Source organism: Channa argus, chromosome 19, assembly GCF_033026475.1.
Source record: "Channa argus isolate prfri chromosome 19, Channa argus male v1.0, whole genome shotgun sequence".
NCBI classification, from domain to species: domain Eukaryota; kingdom Metazoa; phylum Chordata; class Actinopteri; order Anabantiformes; family Channidae; genus Channa; species Channa argus.
In genome coordinates this window covers 15074997-15087252 of record NC_090215.1, presented here as the reverse complement: position 1 = coordinate 15087252, position 12256 = coordinate 15074997, and the positions used below count along the sequence as shown (strand labels likewise).

The window sequence follows — 12256 nt, the reverse complement described above, 5'->3', positions numbered from 1 at the left end:
AGTGAGATAGATAACCACAGTAACAACAGGTCAAAAGCTGTGTTTTTGTTTCATTATGAATGAATATGATAATAAATAGCCCAACGGTGATAAAAATTGATATACTACCTATTTATTTTGCCTTTTAAAGAAAATACGACCTGGGTCCAACAGTTTCCAGTGTTGAAATAATGATTTATGCCACATTCAGGTCAAGCAATATACTGCGAGCACTCCATCTATGTCTTTATGGATTATGCATGCTTTGAATCACTGAACAGATAGTTGTGTCCTAAATTCTTCTGCTATACAATTAAAACAACAACCCAAAGTAGCTTATTTAAAAGGGGAAATCACTTCAGCTGTTTTAAAAAGCCCCCCTCTGCTCTTCTTTTCTCAGGTGTTGGACCAGGATCGAACCTCCCTGCAGAAAGTGAAGAAATCAGTGAAGGCCATCTACAGTTCAGGACAAGGTGAGACTGCCTGTTTCTAAATTTATCAAACCTAAATCTGCTATCACTAATCGTTGGGTACGTTTTCACAACCCTTTCCACACAGGAAGGCCCAGGACTTCTTAAATGTCTTTAATGAAAACAAGGTTTTTTTTTTAAGGAATGTTGCCTTTTGTGGGACAGATGGTGTTTTGTGCGTGTATCCAGGCTGTCCCAGAAACCAACACCTGAGTTTGTTTTGCTCGTTGCTGTGGCATGGATACTCAGTAATTTTCCACTGAATACGGCCTACTCCCTGTAAATTGACAGTTTCAGATGTTTGTTCCACAAAAAGGGTTTTGTTCTCCACAGAAAATACAGTTTACCTTGTTCTCATTGTGACATTTTAGGGCAAAAAACTCACTGTTTCAATAAAAGAATGAATGTTTATGGATTTTTATATGCAAACTAAATTAAAAGTAAGATTCAGGGCTGTAGCCAGGAGTTCAAACACACACACACACACACACACACACACACACACACACACACAAAACCAGATTAAAAAAAAGGATTTAAAATTGTGTTTATTCAGTTATTATAATTAGTTGTTAGACTTCAATTCTAGTTTATTGGGAGACTGTTGTTTGTAGAATAAGATCCCCAGTATTTAGGAACAAAAACTGTTCTTATGCATCAACTTTGTCAAAATACAATGTAGGAGCAACTGGTGTATGTGTTTACAGGTAAATGTACAGAAAGGCAATAAGCAATATGAAAAATGGGGTTTGAATTGGTGGGGAATTTTAGCATAAATTTAAACTGTTCCAAACACCTCTCTACCATTTTTAACAATTTTTTTCTTTGAACTTCCCCTTATCTTGCCAAAAAAAAAAACACAATACAGAGACAATTATTCATTGTCCTCAGTGGTAACTGAGTTTGCTCTTTTTATTTCCTTTGTAAAAAAACAATAAAACCTGCTGCTGCAGAAATGAACTCTCGAAGTGTTTTTCTCAGCTGACTTTCCTCTCAGGACTCTTCTCTAGGTTTGGCAGCAGTCTAAATTTCTCTCCTTCTCCAGCTCCTCACCATTTCTGACTTAGTGACAGCAGCAGCTGGATGCTGAAGGTTCACTGACAGCTCCTGCAGATTTTCACAGACTTGGACTACCATACATCTTGTTACACTGGCATTTACTATAAGGCATCAAGAGAAAATATGTGAACTCTTTAGAATTAATTGGTCACAATATTTGAGGCAGCCATGCCTCTGGGCCTGGTCCAAATTGTAACATTCCCTTCACATCACATTGCCTTTGGGATCGCATTGTTATGTTGGTAAGCAGGGCCTATTTTACACTAAATGTAATGCTGTGTGTTCTCCCCAACAGTTCAACTTTAGTGTCATCCATCCATCCATCAAGTGCTGTATACCTCCTTTTATTTAACGGTTGCAGTGACTGGAGCTAAAAGGTGGGGTGCGGGCTGCACTGTCTGTCATATAGTCATTCAGTTTCCTGAATTAGTATGAGCAGTTGTGTCAGACTTTGAAACACACCTTTACCAGAGCAATACTTTTTTGTACTTTTTGTACAAAAAACTTTTCATTTAAGGAAACGAAAAAGATGAAGCTCTCAAATGTTATTATTATTTTTATTTTAGGGATGTTATGATACCAAAATCCTATAATGCGATAAAAGATTTGATTACTTTAAATATTGTCATTTATAAAATAATAAATTTGCATTGTAATTTTGTACAGGCTATTATACATTTTTAAAATTAGTTTAAATAAATACTTGCTTCTTCATTTTTGTTGCTTTCAGCTTCAGCCTGATTAGCATGCACAGGCTCCAGAAGTTTGGGTCCAACACAGCGCTTTCTAGCGGAAACATGTTTTGTTCTGCTTGCTTTGTTCAGTATCACTCTGTCAGTTCCCATCAGTGCGGCTTTCTGAATTTGAGCCATGGTGATGGATTGCACAGTGCAACTCTGCTCTTTTATACTCTTGAGAGGCACAACAAAGGTACTGTAGGGTCAAACTTATTGCAAAGACAAGGTGCTTTCTTTCCACAGTTCTTCTTAGTTCTTAGAAGTTCTTAGAAATGGTTAAAATGCAGATACATTTCAGTTAGTACCAAAAATGTACATAAGTTTAAAATCCAGTTTTAGCATCTAGAGAGCCATCTCCATCTCATATCCATCTCTTCATGGATATTACTGTGCTTATATTTATAGATAAGTATGTCCCTAAACACCAAAACACCTGAAAGTCACTCTATCAATGCATTTATGCATTTCATACAAATGATAAACCAGAGTTCAGGGAAGATTAAATAATCAAACTTTTTTTCGTTTCATGTTTTTAACTCAGATCACGTCCAAAATGAAGAAAACTATGCTCAAGCTCTGGACAAGTTTGGCAGCAATTTCATTAGCCGGGATAACCCTGACCTGGGAACGGCCTTCGTCAAGTTCTCCTCCCTCACTAAGGAGCTGTCTGCCCTACTTAAGAACCTGGTGAGTCTAGTATACCAACACTCTTATTAAAGTGATTAGGAGAATCTGTCTCTCAGAGTCCTCATGCCTGTGTGGATTTTGCTAACCTGACTACAATAGAGGGAAATTAACCAAAGAGAGCTATTTTTCTTCTCTACACTTGTTAGTGGGTGAGGATTTGGTTTTAAAATTAGCATTATTAATGTCCATCAGTCTCTGTAATTGTACAGAAGTAAAAAAACTCACAATAATCACATTTGGGCAGTAGTGTACGTATATATTTACCCTGGAGGCGTCTTTTTTTTCTAGCTGAGACTTGTATCTACTTCTGTCAATTTCCCCTCACGTTTCTGTTGAGTAATGTGTTTTGTTTGAATCTTCTGTGAGTGATTGTTGTTGGAAGAGGAGCCAATCCCCTCTTACTCCCCCTCTTCCTGTGTGGCTGACAGCAAGATTAGACTCCATAAATATACTTGGCAGCGCCAGGAACCACTCTGTATGTTTGTGTGTGCTTGGGGTTGGGGGGTGGGTGTGCTGTGTGTGTGTCTGTGTCCATTCAGAAATCTCCTTTGAGCACCCACCTGCGTGTACTACCTGCATTTTGTTTCACCCTTGCGACTCTTCATTTTTCTCTTTGACTCTTGGCTTTCTACTTTATTGAGTTCTTTGTTAGACTTCAATAACTTTGCCTTGAGGGCTGCTGGTATGTGTATGCACTAGAAATGATTATTGATGAACAGTGCTTGTCCTAGATGTCCAACATGTGTTATTGGCCTTTATTAACAAATTTTACCAGGTTGCTGTCAGCTTGTCTGCATCTTTATCAGTGTTTGTTTCCTGTCTGAGAATTCCAGCATGGGCTGTTGGAGAGCACCGGCAGCCGGCCAGTGAAAGATTGATTGTGATGTTGGCCATATGCAAGACAGGCACTTAAGAAGCACATTAGCAAGCATTAAGTGTTGTTTACTTCCTTGACCGCTGGTGTGTGTCTGTGTGGACTTGGCTAACAACAACAGGGACTTAAATGCTTAGTACCATTGTAAATGACCTTGCTGATCTTAATGGTTAGACCTGCTGAGTGTAGCTGTGGCAACCTGAGCTGTTGGCAACTTCAAGCTTTTGCTAGTTCGTCAATAGAAAATTTTGCACTTGTGCTTATTTCTTCAGTCAGCAGTGGCCAACATGTTGTGATGAATTGCACTGTAGGCTAAAGGATATTTCTAGTGTTATCCTATATTTTACTTAATGTCAGCAAATACCATAAAAAAAACAAAACCAGCTACGTGTTCTTTTTTCCCTTCCTATGCCCATTCATCCACAAGATATATGTGACAAGTTAAAGCTGCTAAATTGATATTTTTGTAATGAATCAGAATACTACATATAATATGAAAGGGGTAGCTTATAGTGACTAACTCACAAAGAATAAACACCTAACTCTGCAGTTTGCCTTACCTGTACCTACAGAGATCATTATTTTGCATTTTTAGTGTCTTTTCTGTTCATTCTGTTTTTGTTTCCCATCTATCCACTTTTACTTTTTGTTAGTCCAGCATCATCAGTGGCTGTAATAAACATAATGTTTGTAACGTGCTCTGCAACAGCGGAAGACAGATATTAGCATTTAGCCAGCGAACATATTGGAGTATAAAGACGCTAAGCCACATGAGTTGGTGGATATTAGACTTGCTTATATCAGCCAGAAATAATCACTGTTTGCTAATGTTATTAATCTCTGATAATAATCATAATCTCTATTAACACAATGAGCAGAACAGCAGCTCTGTGTTTTCTTTATCTGTAAACTGTTTGCTAACGTATTTGCTGTAACAACTTTATAAGATTATAATATTTCATTTTAATGTGTACAGCTTGTTTCAGTAAGAAGCTGCTTTTAAAAAGAGTTTGTTTTATTTAAAAAAAAATGGCTGGGCACTGCAGCTTTTAGCAAAGTAGTGTGTTTTTACTATTTTCAGCTATGGATTAAAACACATTTACTGCTAAAGTTAGGCTTTACTGTAGCAGGAATTAAAGAAAATGCAGTAGCCAGTGTAACGAAGTGGCTCATTGGTGTGGTGTTTTTTTTTTTTTTTGTCACTGACAGTAGAGCTTTATGCCCTAAGTGAATAAGTTATATCAGATTTCATGTTACCTCTATTTTCTTTTGAAAATAGCCACATTATACACCCTGTTCTTTCTTTCAGCTTCAGAGCCTCAGCCACAATGTGATCTTCACCCTGGACTCGCTACTGAAGGGCGATTTAAAAGGCGTGAAAGGGGTAAGATTTATTTTAAGAGTTTCTCTTCCTGCCTTTTCCATTCCGTGTGCCTTAATGACACGTCGCACCTGTGAAGCAGAGGACAGAGATGCGTTGTCAGCACATCTCTCTATTTATCTCTAAATGTCTGTTCACATGAGTAACACATGGTTGGGGAAAGATGAGGGACTTGGGAATACTGCTCTGTTTAAAAGATCACACTGTAAATCTTGCAGAAATAAACAGTCGTAGTGTTGTGCCTGCGGCGAGTGCTGAGTAACTGGGTCGCAAACCCTTGATGTTTGGGGCCCATATAGGGGTGTGGTCACTTACTGGTTGTCCAGGGCGTAAATCGTGAGTGGAGTGAGGTGTTTGGAGGTTCTCTGTTAGTGATCCAACTCTGTAAATGATTCTGTCCCTCCATTGACCTCTGTGGTTTGCTGATGCTTCTCCACCCGTGTTTCTGCAGGACATAAAGAAGCCCTTTGACAAAGCATGGAAGGACTACGAGGCCAAGTTGTAAGTAGATAATTAATTAAGTGTTCTTATTATACTGCATACTGTGAATCACAAATGTACACACATATAATAGAAACGTGTTGCATCCGTTTAGTGATTTGTTTGTTTTTCTGTATCAGTACAAAGATTGAGAAAGAGAAGCGAGAGCACGCCAAGCAGCATGGGATGATCCGCACTGAGATCACCGGGGCTGAAATCGCTGAGGAGATGGAGAAAGAGCGTCGTCTTTTCCAGCTCCAGATGTGTGAGGTATGTGCTTAGAAGGAAAGGGTGATTACAGCATAATTTATGATCATTGCAAATCTTAATGTGATTGAAAGAATGTTGTCATTCACACTGATGTGGCAATGTCAGAGGAAAGTCTGACATTCTTACCCTTCTTACATTAAGTCACTATATTTACGAAGCACTTGAACAGTCATCAATTCGCCAAACCATGCCCTTTAACGGGAGGTCAGCAGTTAGATTCCTACCACACAGTGTTTTGTGCTGTCCCATTATAACTGCCATGTCATTGTGAATCACTCAGGGTTATAAATACTTTCACATTTATGTTGTGTTTGGTTATGTGTCTAAAAATGCAGGCGGCTTGTTGGTTTCAATTATTTTGTTTTGCCTGCTTTAAAAATACCACAGGGTTGTGGTGTTCTTGTAGTCCTAGGCATTACGGTATGAATCATGTGTCTTCAGTAACAATCAAATAATAGCTTTTGTTTAAAGAAAAATGTATAGGTGAATTCACTAAATCCTAGCTTCTTAAATGTGCTTTCCCCTAAAGTAATAAGCTACAGTAAATGTTGGCGGCTGCAGCTCACTTGGTAAGTCAGTGGTTTGATCCCTGGTCCCAGGCTACACGTCAAAGTGTCCTTGTCCTTAAACCCCAAGTTGCTCCTGGTGAGTCAAGTGCGCACCTTTGCATGGATATTGCATATAAGCGCTTTTATAGTGCATAAAAGCATTATATAAGTGGGCATTTAAATTTCTTTGGGTTTTTCACTGTTGGTTGGACCAAACATTGAACATTGAAAATTTGTATTGTACACATTGTAAGGAACTAAGTTAATTTAAACAAACCATTAAGAAAAAAACATTTAAAACAGTAATAATACCAGACATACCGCCAAAAGGACCGAATGCTCAATAAAATGCACTTTTATGTAGCTACCACTGACCAAGCACCTTCTGTATGTTTATTTAATTTTGTTTATGTGATTGGTACAAATCTATGGTTTGACTCTTGAGGTGGAGGATAAAAAGAATCTTCACCAGAAAACTTTGTCTACGTTATAAAATCCTGTTTCTCAGGAGGAAAACAGTGATCAGTGATATTTCTTGATCTGTCTTTTTACCCAGTCTGCCTGGATCTTGTTTCACCTTCTTATTGGCAAATAGCAGTTGTATGAATGCCCAATTATTATTATTTATAATTAATTATTTAGTATGCACTGCCACTGCTTTATTTACGATACATTTTAAGATTGTTGATGATGATGATGATTGTATCTCAGTCAGTACAGTTTGGAAAATACTGAAGTCTCACTGAAAGTCCCCTGACTCATAATCAGTAAAGTCAGATTTTGACCATCTTATAAACACTAATAAAGTTTTTTTTTTGGATGTTTCTCTAGTTTCCTAAATGTTGCTTTTAAGCATGCTGTGTTACTGTTTCATGTATCTTTGATATAAATTCTCAAGGGCTGTACTCAAAGAAATCTGACAGCTTGAATTAAGTGTAAAACAAATGTGAGCTCTTTATGTTCCCAGGGGAATAAGAACAAACTGTAAGAGCTCACACGGCTTTGCCAAAAACCCTCTCTACTGGTGGGTGGTAACGCCTACGACTTGTTCTCTGTTTTATCCTGTTGGGATTTTTTACTCAAATTACATAATAGACGAATGGAATAATGATTTTACTGTTGTTGGAATTATTCACAACAAAACCCTCTGCAGCTTTTCTGCCTTGCTACATGGATCTGGCCTCTTCTCACAAGGAATCAAAGGGGTTTCCTTCCCCATTTGTCTACCTGTGTCTAAACGTCTCATCGTGTTTGTAGCTGTGTGGATAAAATGGACAAATGGATGATAATACAGTGGAAGAAAAGAGACTACATGGTAACTACTTTCTGAGGCTACGAGCTAATGCTAACATGCTAATTTAACACTGACACACGACACTTAATGTTACTTTAATGATTTGGCTTTTAACCAAAGTGACTTCGAAGTGGCTGTGAATAACTTGGGGTTCAGTGTCTTGTACAGAGACATTTTGATATGTGGCCTGGAGGAGATGGGGATTGAACCCCAACAATGAGAGGACACTTGCTAATAGGATGATAATGCCACATGCTAAGGTTTTTGGTTGCTAATTTAAAACCACTTTGCTGGGGTGTTTGGCACATAAGGAGAACTAATAATCAGAACTGGATGCTAATATTGTAACAATTCTTTAACCTATTTTGTTAGTCTTCTGAAATATATGGCTCGTTGCTAGCTTGGCTAGTTGCTAGCTAGTCACTAACTGTGATTTCCTGCTGTTTTGCGCTCTAGTGTGCAGTGGATTTTACAGCTTTTTTACAAAAAACAGCTGCCTGTGATGCCTGTGAAAGTGAACTAAAGTGACATATTTGCAGACATGCAGCAAAACAAAACTCTCTATTAAACACTACGTAGTTAGATGACTGTTTGGTGTGAAGTATTTGCCCAGAAAGCATTAAAATGGCTATGTTATTAGAACTTTATTTATTTTCTTATTTGGTTGCTATCCTTTAGATATAACCAGATGTTCCAAACATGCATGATTGATTAAAAAAAAATAAAATTGAAAAGATTGTTTGTTGAAGTCTTACTCTTTTGTGATTGATTTATATTTCGGAGCCGGCACTAAATCTTAAAGGTGCTTTGCTGACAAAAAGAGGAGACCAAATAATGGCAAACATCAGTCAACACTCCTACTGGCTACAAAGACCAATGCTGCTGCTGTCGTTCGTGTGGCATTCGCTGCAGTCAGTGCTAGAAATTATCCCACTTAACCTCATTTCTCCCTGTTGCGTGCCCCTCTCTCACTCTGACGTCTGCTCCCTCTATCTCTCTTTCCACATGTTACTCAATCACCAGATCACGGGATGCTTTCACTCTCTCACCCTTTTCATCCTGCGCTGTTTGTGAAGGAGTGTGAAAAGCCAGGGCTCAGCAGGCTGCATTATATTCTGTCCAGACACGACAGCAGTGAGAGCGTCACCGCTCATTCAGACAAAAGCACCCAAACACGCACACAAAGCACTCTCCAATGCGACTGAGCACAGGTTCCCATTGCTCAAAAAGAATATGGATAATCTTCCATCCTGTAAACGCTGTCAGACAGACAAAGAGGCAACGTGTGCTCTCATGTGTATGTTAACACACATGCATCCAAACACATGACACTGGAAGCTGTGTGTTGGCATTGGAAGCTTCAGAAAGCTGTGTGTAGTAGATTAACTTTTACTGTGGAGCTGAAAGTGGTGTTGCTCTGAGCGTAAATCTGTGTGGACTGGCAGGCTGTGGGATTAGCTCAGATTAAGATTATCTTTTGTTCGTTTGTTTGGTGGGAGCTCAGCCCGAAGACGTTTGTTTTGAATCCTCAGACTAAGCTATGCTCTTATTTCTTTTAAAGCTAATGTAAAATGTTTCTCATCACCATTTTGAAACTTTATTTAGATCAAGGTAGAAGGATGTTTGCCTCTAGTACTACACATTATTTCCTCTGTGTTTACCAGTCTGGTCACTACTTCCACAGTGTCATGGCAGTCTTGGTTCTCACACCTAAACCCTCGCAGAACATACTGTTTGTGCTCTCAGCTATGATTATCATAATGCAATGAGTTCATAGTCTACAGTAAGTGTAAATGACGAGCAGTGTAAAACCGCTGCCACATTAAACCACATTAAAACAAAAAAAATCGTTGAGTTTCACTTCCTGGCTAAACTCTGCACCTCTCTTTGCTTTGCAGTACCTGATCAAAGTAAATGAGATCAAGACCAAGAAAGGAGTGGACCTCCTCCAGAACCTGATTAAGTATTACCACGCACAGTGCAAGTAAGTACCACCTTAATCTCCCTAACCTTAATGTGTGAAACTCCCCTGTAAGGTACATCGTACCCACTGAGTATTTAACAGCATGCCGAAGAAAGTTTTATCCTGCCTCTTTGCTGCATTTAAATTCAGTTTTATATTGGTATGATTCACTGATCTTGAGGTTGCAGTGCCTTTTATATATAGTGCTCTCATAAATATGCAAAGGTCTCTATACAGATATGTTGTGACAGCTGTGGGGTTTGGTGGGTAAAAAAATGGGCCCGTTGTGTGCCAGAACCACAGCTCACAACAGCCCATGACAGAATGACAAATTTTTTCTCAGTGTTGCTAAGTCCTGTCATAACACTGCGACACAACAATAAATTTCCCTGTTAATCTGTTTAACCTAGGCCTTGATGGATAGAAAAGATGCTGTGGTGGTGATATATTAAAAACATAAAATCACTGGATGGAAAGCTAAGGGGCGTGTGTCAATGCTTGCGGCCTAGAAATAAGGAAGCAGTTTGTGTTTATCATGTTCATTCAGTAAATTACATTACATTAACCCGGGTTAATGTACAAGGCTTACATTCCCTGCTCTCATTGTCTTTATTATTATCAAAAACCTATAAATTAGACCCAGTTGACAATAATGGAATTTGCCTGTAAATACTGTTACTGTAAATAAGTAACAATCTAATCTGCAGAATTCCCACTTTAACTAATTTATTCTGATACTTTGCATGACCAATTGTGTTTGACACAGAGAGCTGGCAGAAGTGGGAGGGCGTGTGGGATCCTCAATTCAGCGACTGACAAAAACAAGGAGACAGGGGAGAGATGTGGCAGAGAGAGTAATGAATAGAGGAAGGGCAGTGTATGTTTCAAGAAAAAGAGAGTGATGGTAGTGGGAGGAGAAAGAGGGAGGTCATTAGTGGTGATTTGCAGCTGCAGCGCTGCACTGAGGTGTGTACTGCTGACAGATCTGTAATGGATTTCAGGATGTGCTAAGCGCCTCTGCAGATCTTTTGCAGACTTGGCCGGTGCTGATTGGTGTCCAAGAGGCAAAGGCGCCAAAACAAGCTGTACATTAAACATAATCTGCATCAGTGTCTTCAGTCTCCTTCATCGTGTGAAACAGTGTGTGTGTACTAATTCTTATTAGTAACTGATCTGCCTTTTAATTTCTCATATTTCTCTGTTCTCCAGTTTCTTCCAAGATGGCTTGAAGACAGCAGATAAGCTGAAGCAGTACATTGAGAAGCTGGCAGCTGATCTCTATAATGTAAAGACTCACATTTTCACCTTTGCACCACTTGTATCTGGTATACTCTACATCTTATGTTTATATTCTTACAGCAGAATCTTTCTTTATTTGCATGTTTGCTGCACGTGTAACCACACACTTTGGCTATGATCAAAGTCTTATCTCTAGGCGTACATACAGTACATCTTTTTCCTGTGTAGATGAGTCTTGCTCATCCTGATACAGTTAAAAGCTCTGGAGAAATCCATTAAATGGACCTTGAATTGAGAATGTTTTGTGAAATGTCTGTTTTTGAGGTCAAGAATGACTTTTTAAGTGAAGTTTCTTATAAAACTATTTACACCAGCCATAAATACATGCATCCCAAAAAGTTATTGAAAGAACTAGGCTTTATTATTCTCAGTGAGGCAAAAATAGCACTCCGTCACAAATAGGTTTTTGAATAGGTGAGCCTTCACTGACTACCGGCCACCCTTTCTGATTTACAGCACTGCTGTGCTTTCTACTGAAGCAGCATATATGTCAGACTATAATGTTACTGCAGATGATAAACAAGATCCAGTAGCAACTGACAAGTTGCAGAATCAGTTTTAGGACAGTAATTCTTTTTTTGAAACATGGTAAAGCCTGGGAAACCTAGAAGTCAGACAAAACTCTGACTTCAACTATACCAATTACTCCCAATTATTTGAATTTTACATAGCAACATTTTGATTTAGCACATGCCGTGTTTAATTTAATTAGATAAGATAAGCTTTGATAAGACTGATCCCACAATGGGGAAATTCCACTGTTCCAGCAGTGAAAAAAGCAAGCACCAGATATTGCACCTCACATTATTGTGAGCTGTTGGTCAGTGTGATGATCTTTGCATGACTTGTACTTGAAGGTAGTGTTTTGAAAATTTTCAGTTGTGCACACGCTTGTCAAAGTCTGGGAAAGGGGCACAATTCGTTTGCTTACTGTTGCATTTTCTCTCCGCAGATCAAACAAACTCAGGATGAGGAAAAGAAGCAGCTGACTGCCCTGCGAGATCTCATCAAATCCTCCCTCCAGCTGGACCAGAAGGAGGTAGGCAGGTCACACTCAGAAAAACTTCAGATGAACTTAAAGCTGTAGCAGGGGAAAGTCTTGTATGGCCATCTCAAACTGAGCTAGATACAGTCATGGCAGCGTTATGTCAGTCCTCCCAGCCACATTAATATCCCTTTTTCCACATCCCTCTCACTCTGGCCACTAGCAGAGTT

The 12256-nt window shown here is 38.9% G+C and overlaps 1 protein-coding gene across 5 annotated transcripts in view; it reads left to right on the top strand.

The window, feature by feature from the left end:
* The window catches only part of asap1b (ArfGAP with SH3 domain, ankyrin repeat and PH domain 1b), a 53423-nt gene that overhangs the window by 20748 nt on the left and 20419 nt on the right, over nt 1–12256 (top strand). For all 5 annotated transcript variants that reach the window (XM_067485707.1, XM_067485710.1, XM_067485706.1 and 2 more), the window contains exons 2-9: nt 380–452; nt 2787–2932; nt 5116–5190; nt 5639–5688; nt 5808–5937; nt 9678–9763; nt 10952–11027; nt 11994–12080. In XM_067485707.1, coding sequence (XP_067341808.1) covers nt 380–452; nt 2787–2932; nt 5116–5190; nt 5639–5688; nt 5808–5937; nt 9678–9763; nt 10952–11027; nt 11994–12080 — 723 coding nt within the window. The remainder of the gene's footprint in view (nt 1–379; nt 453–2786; nt 2933–5115; nt 5191–5638; nt 5689–5807; nt 5938–9677; nt 9764–10951; nt 11028–11993; nt 12081–12256) is intronic.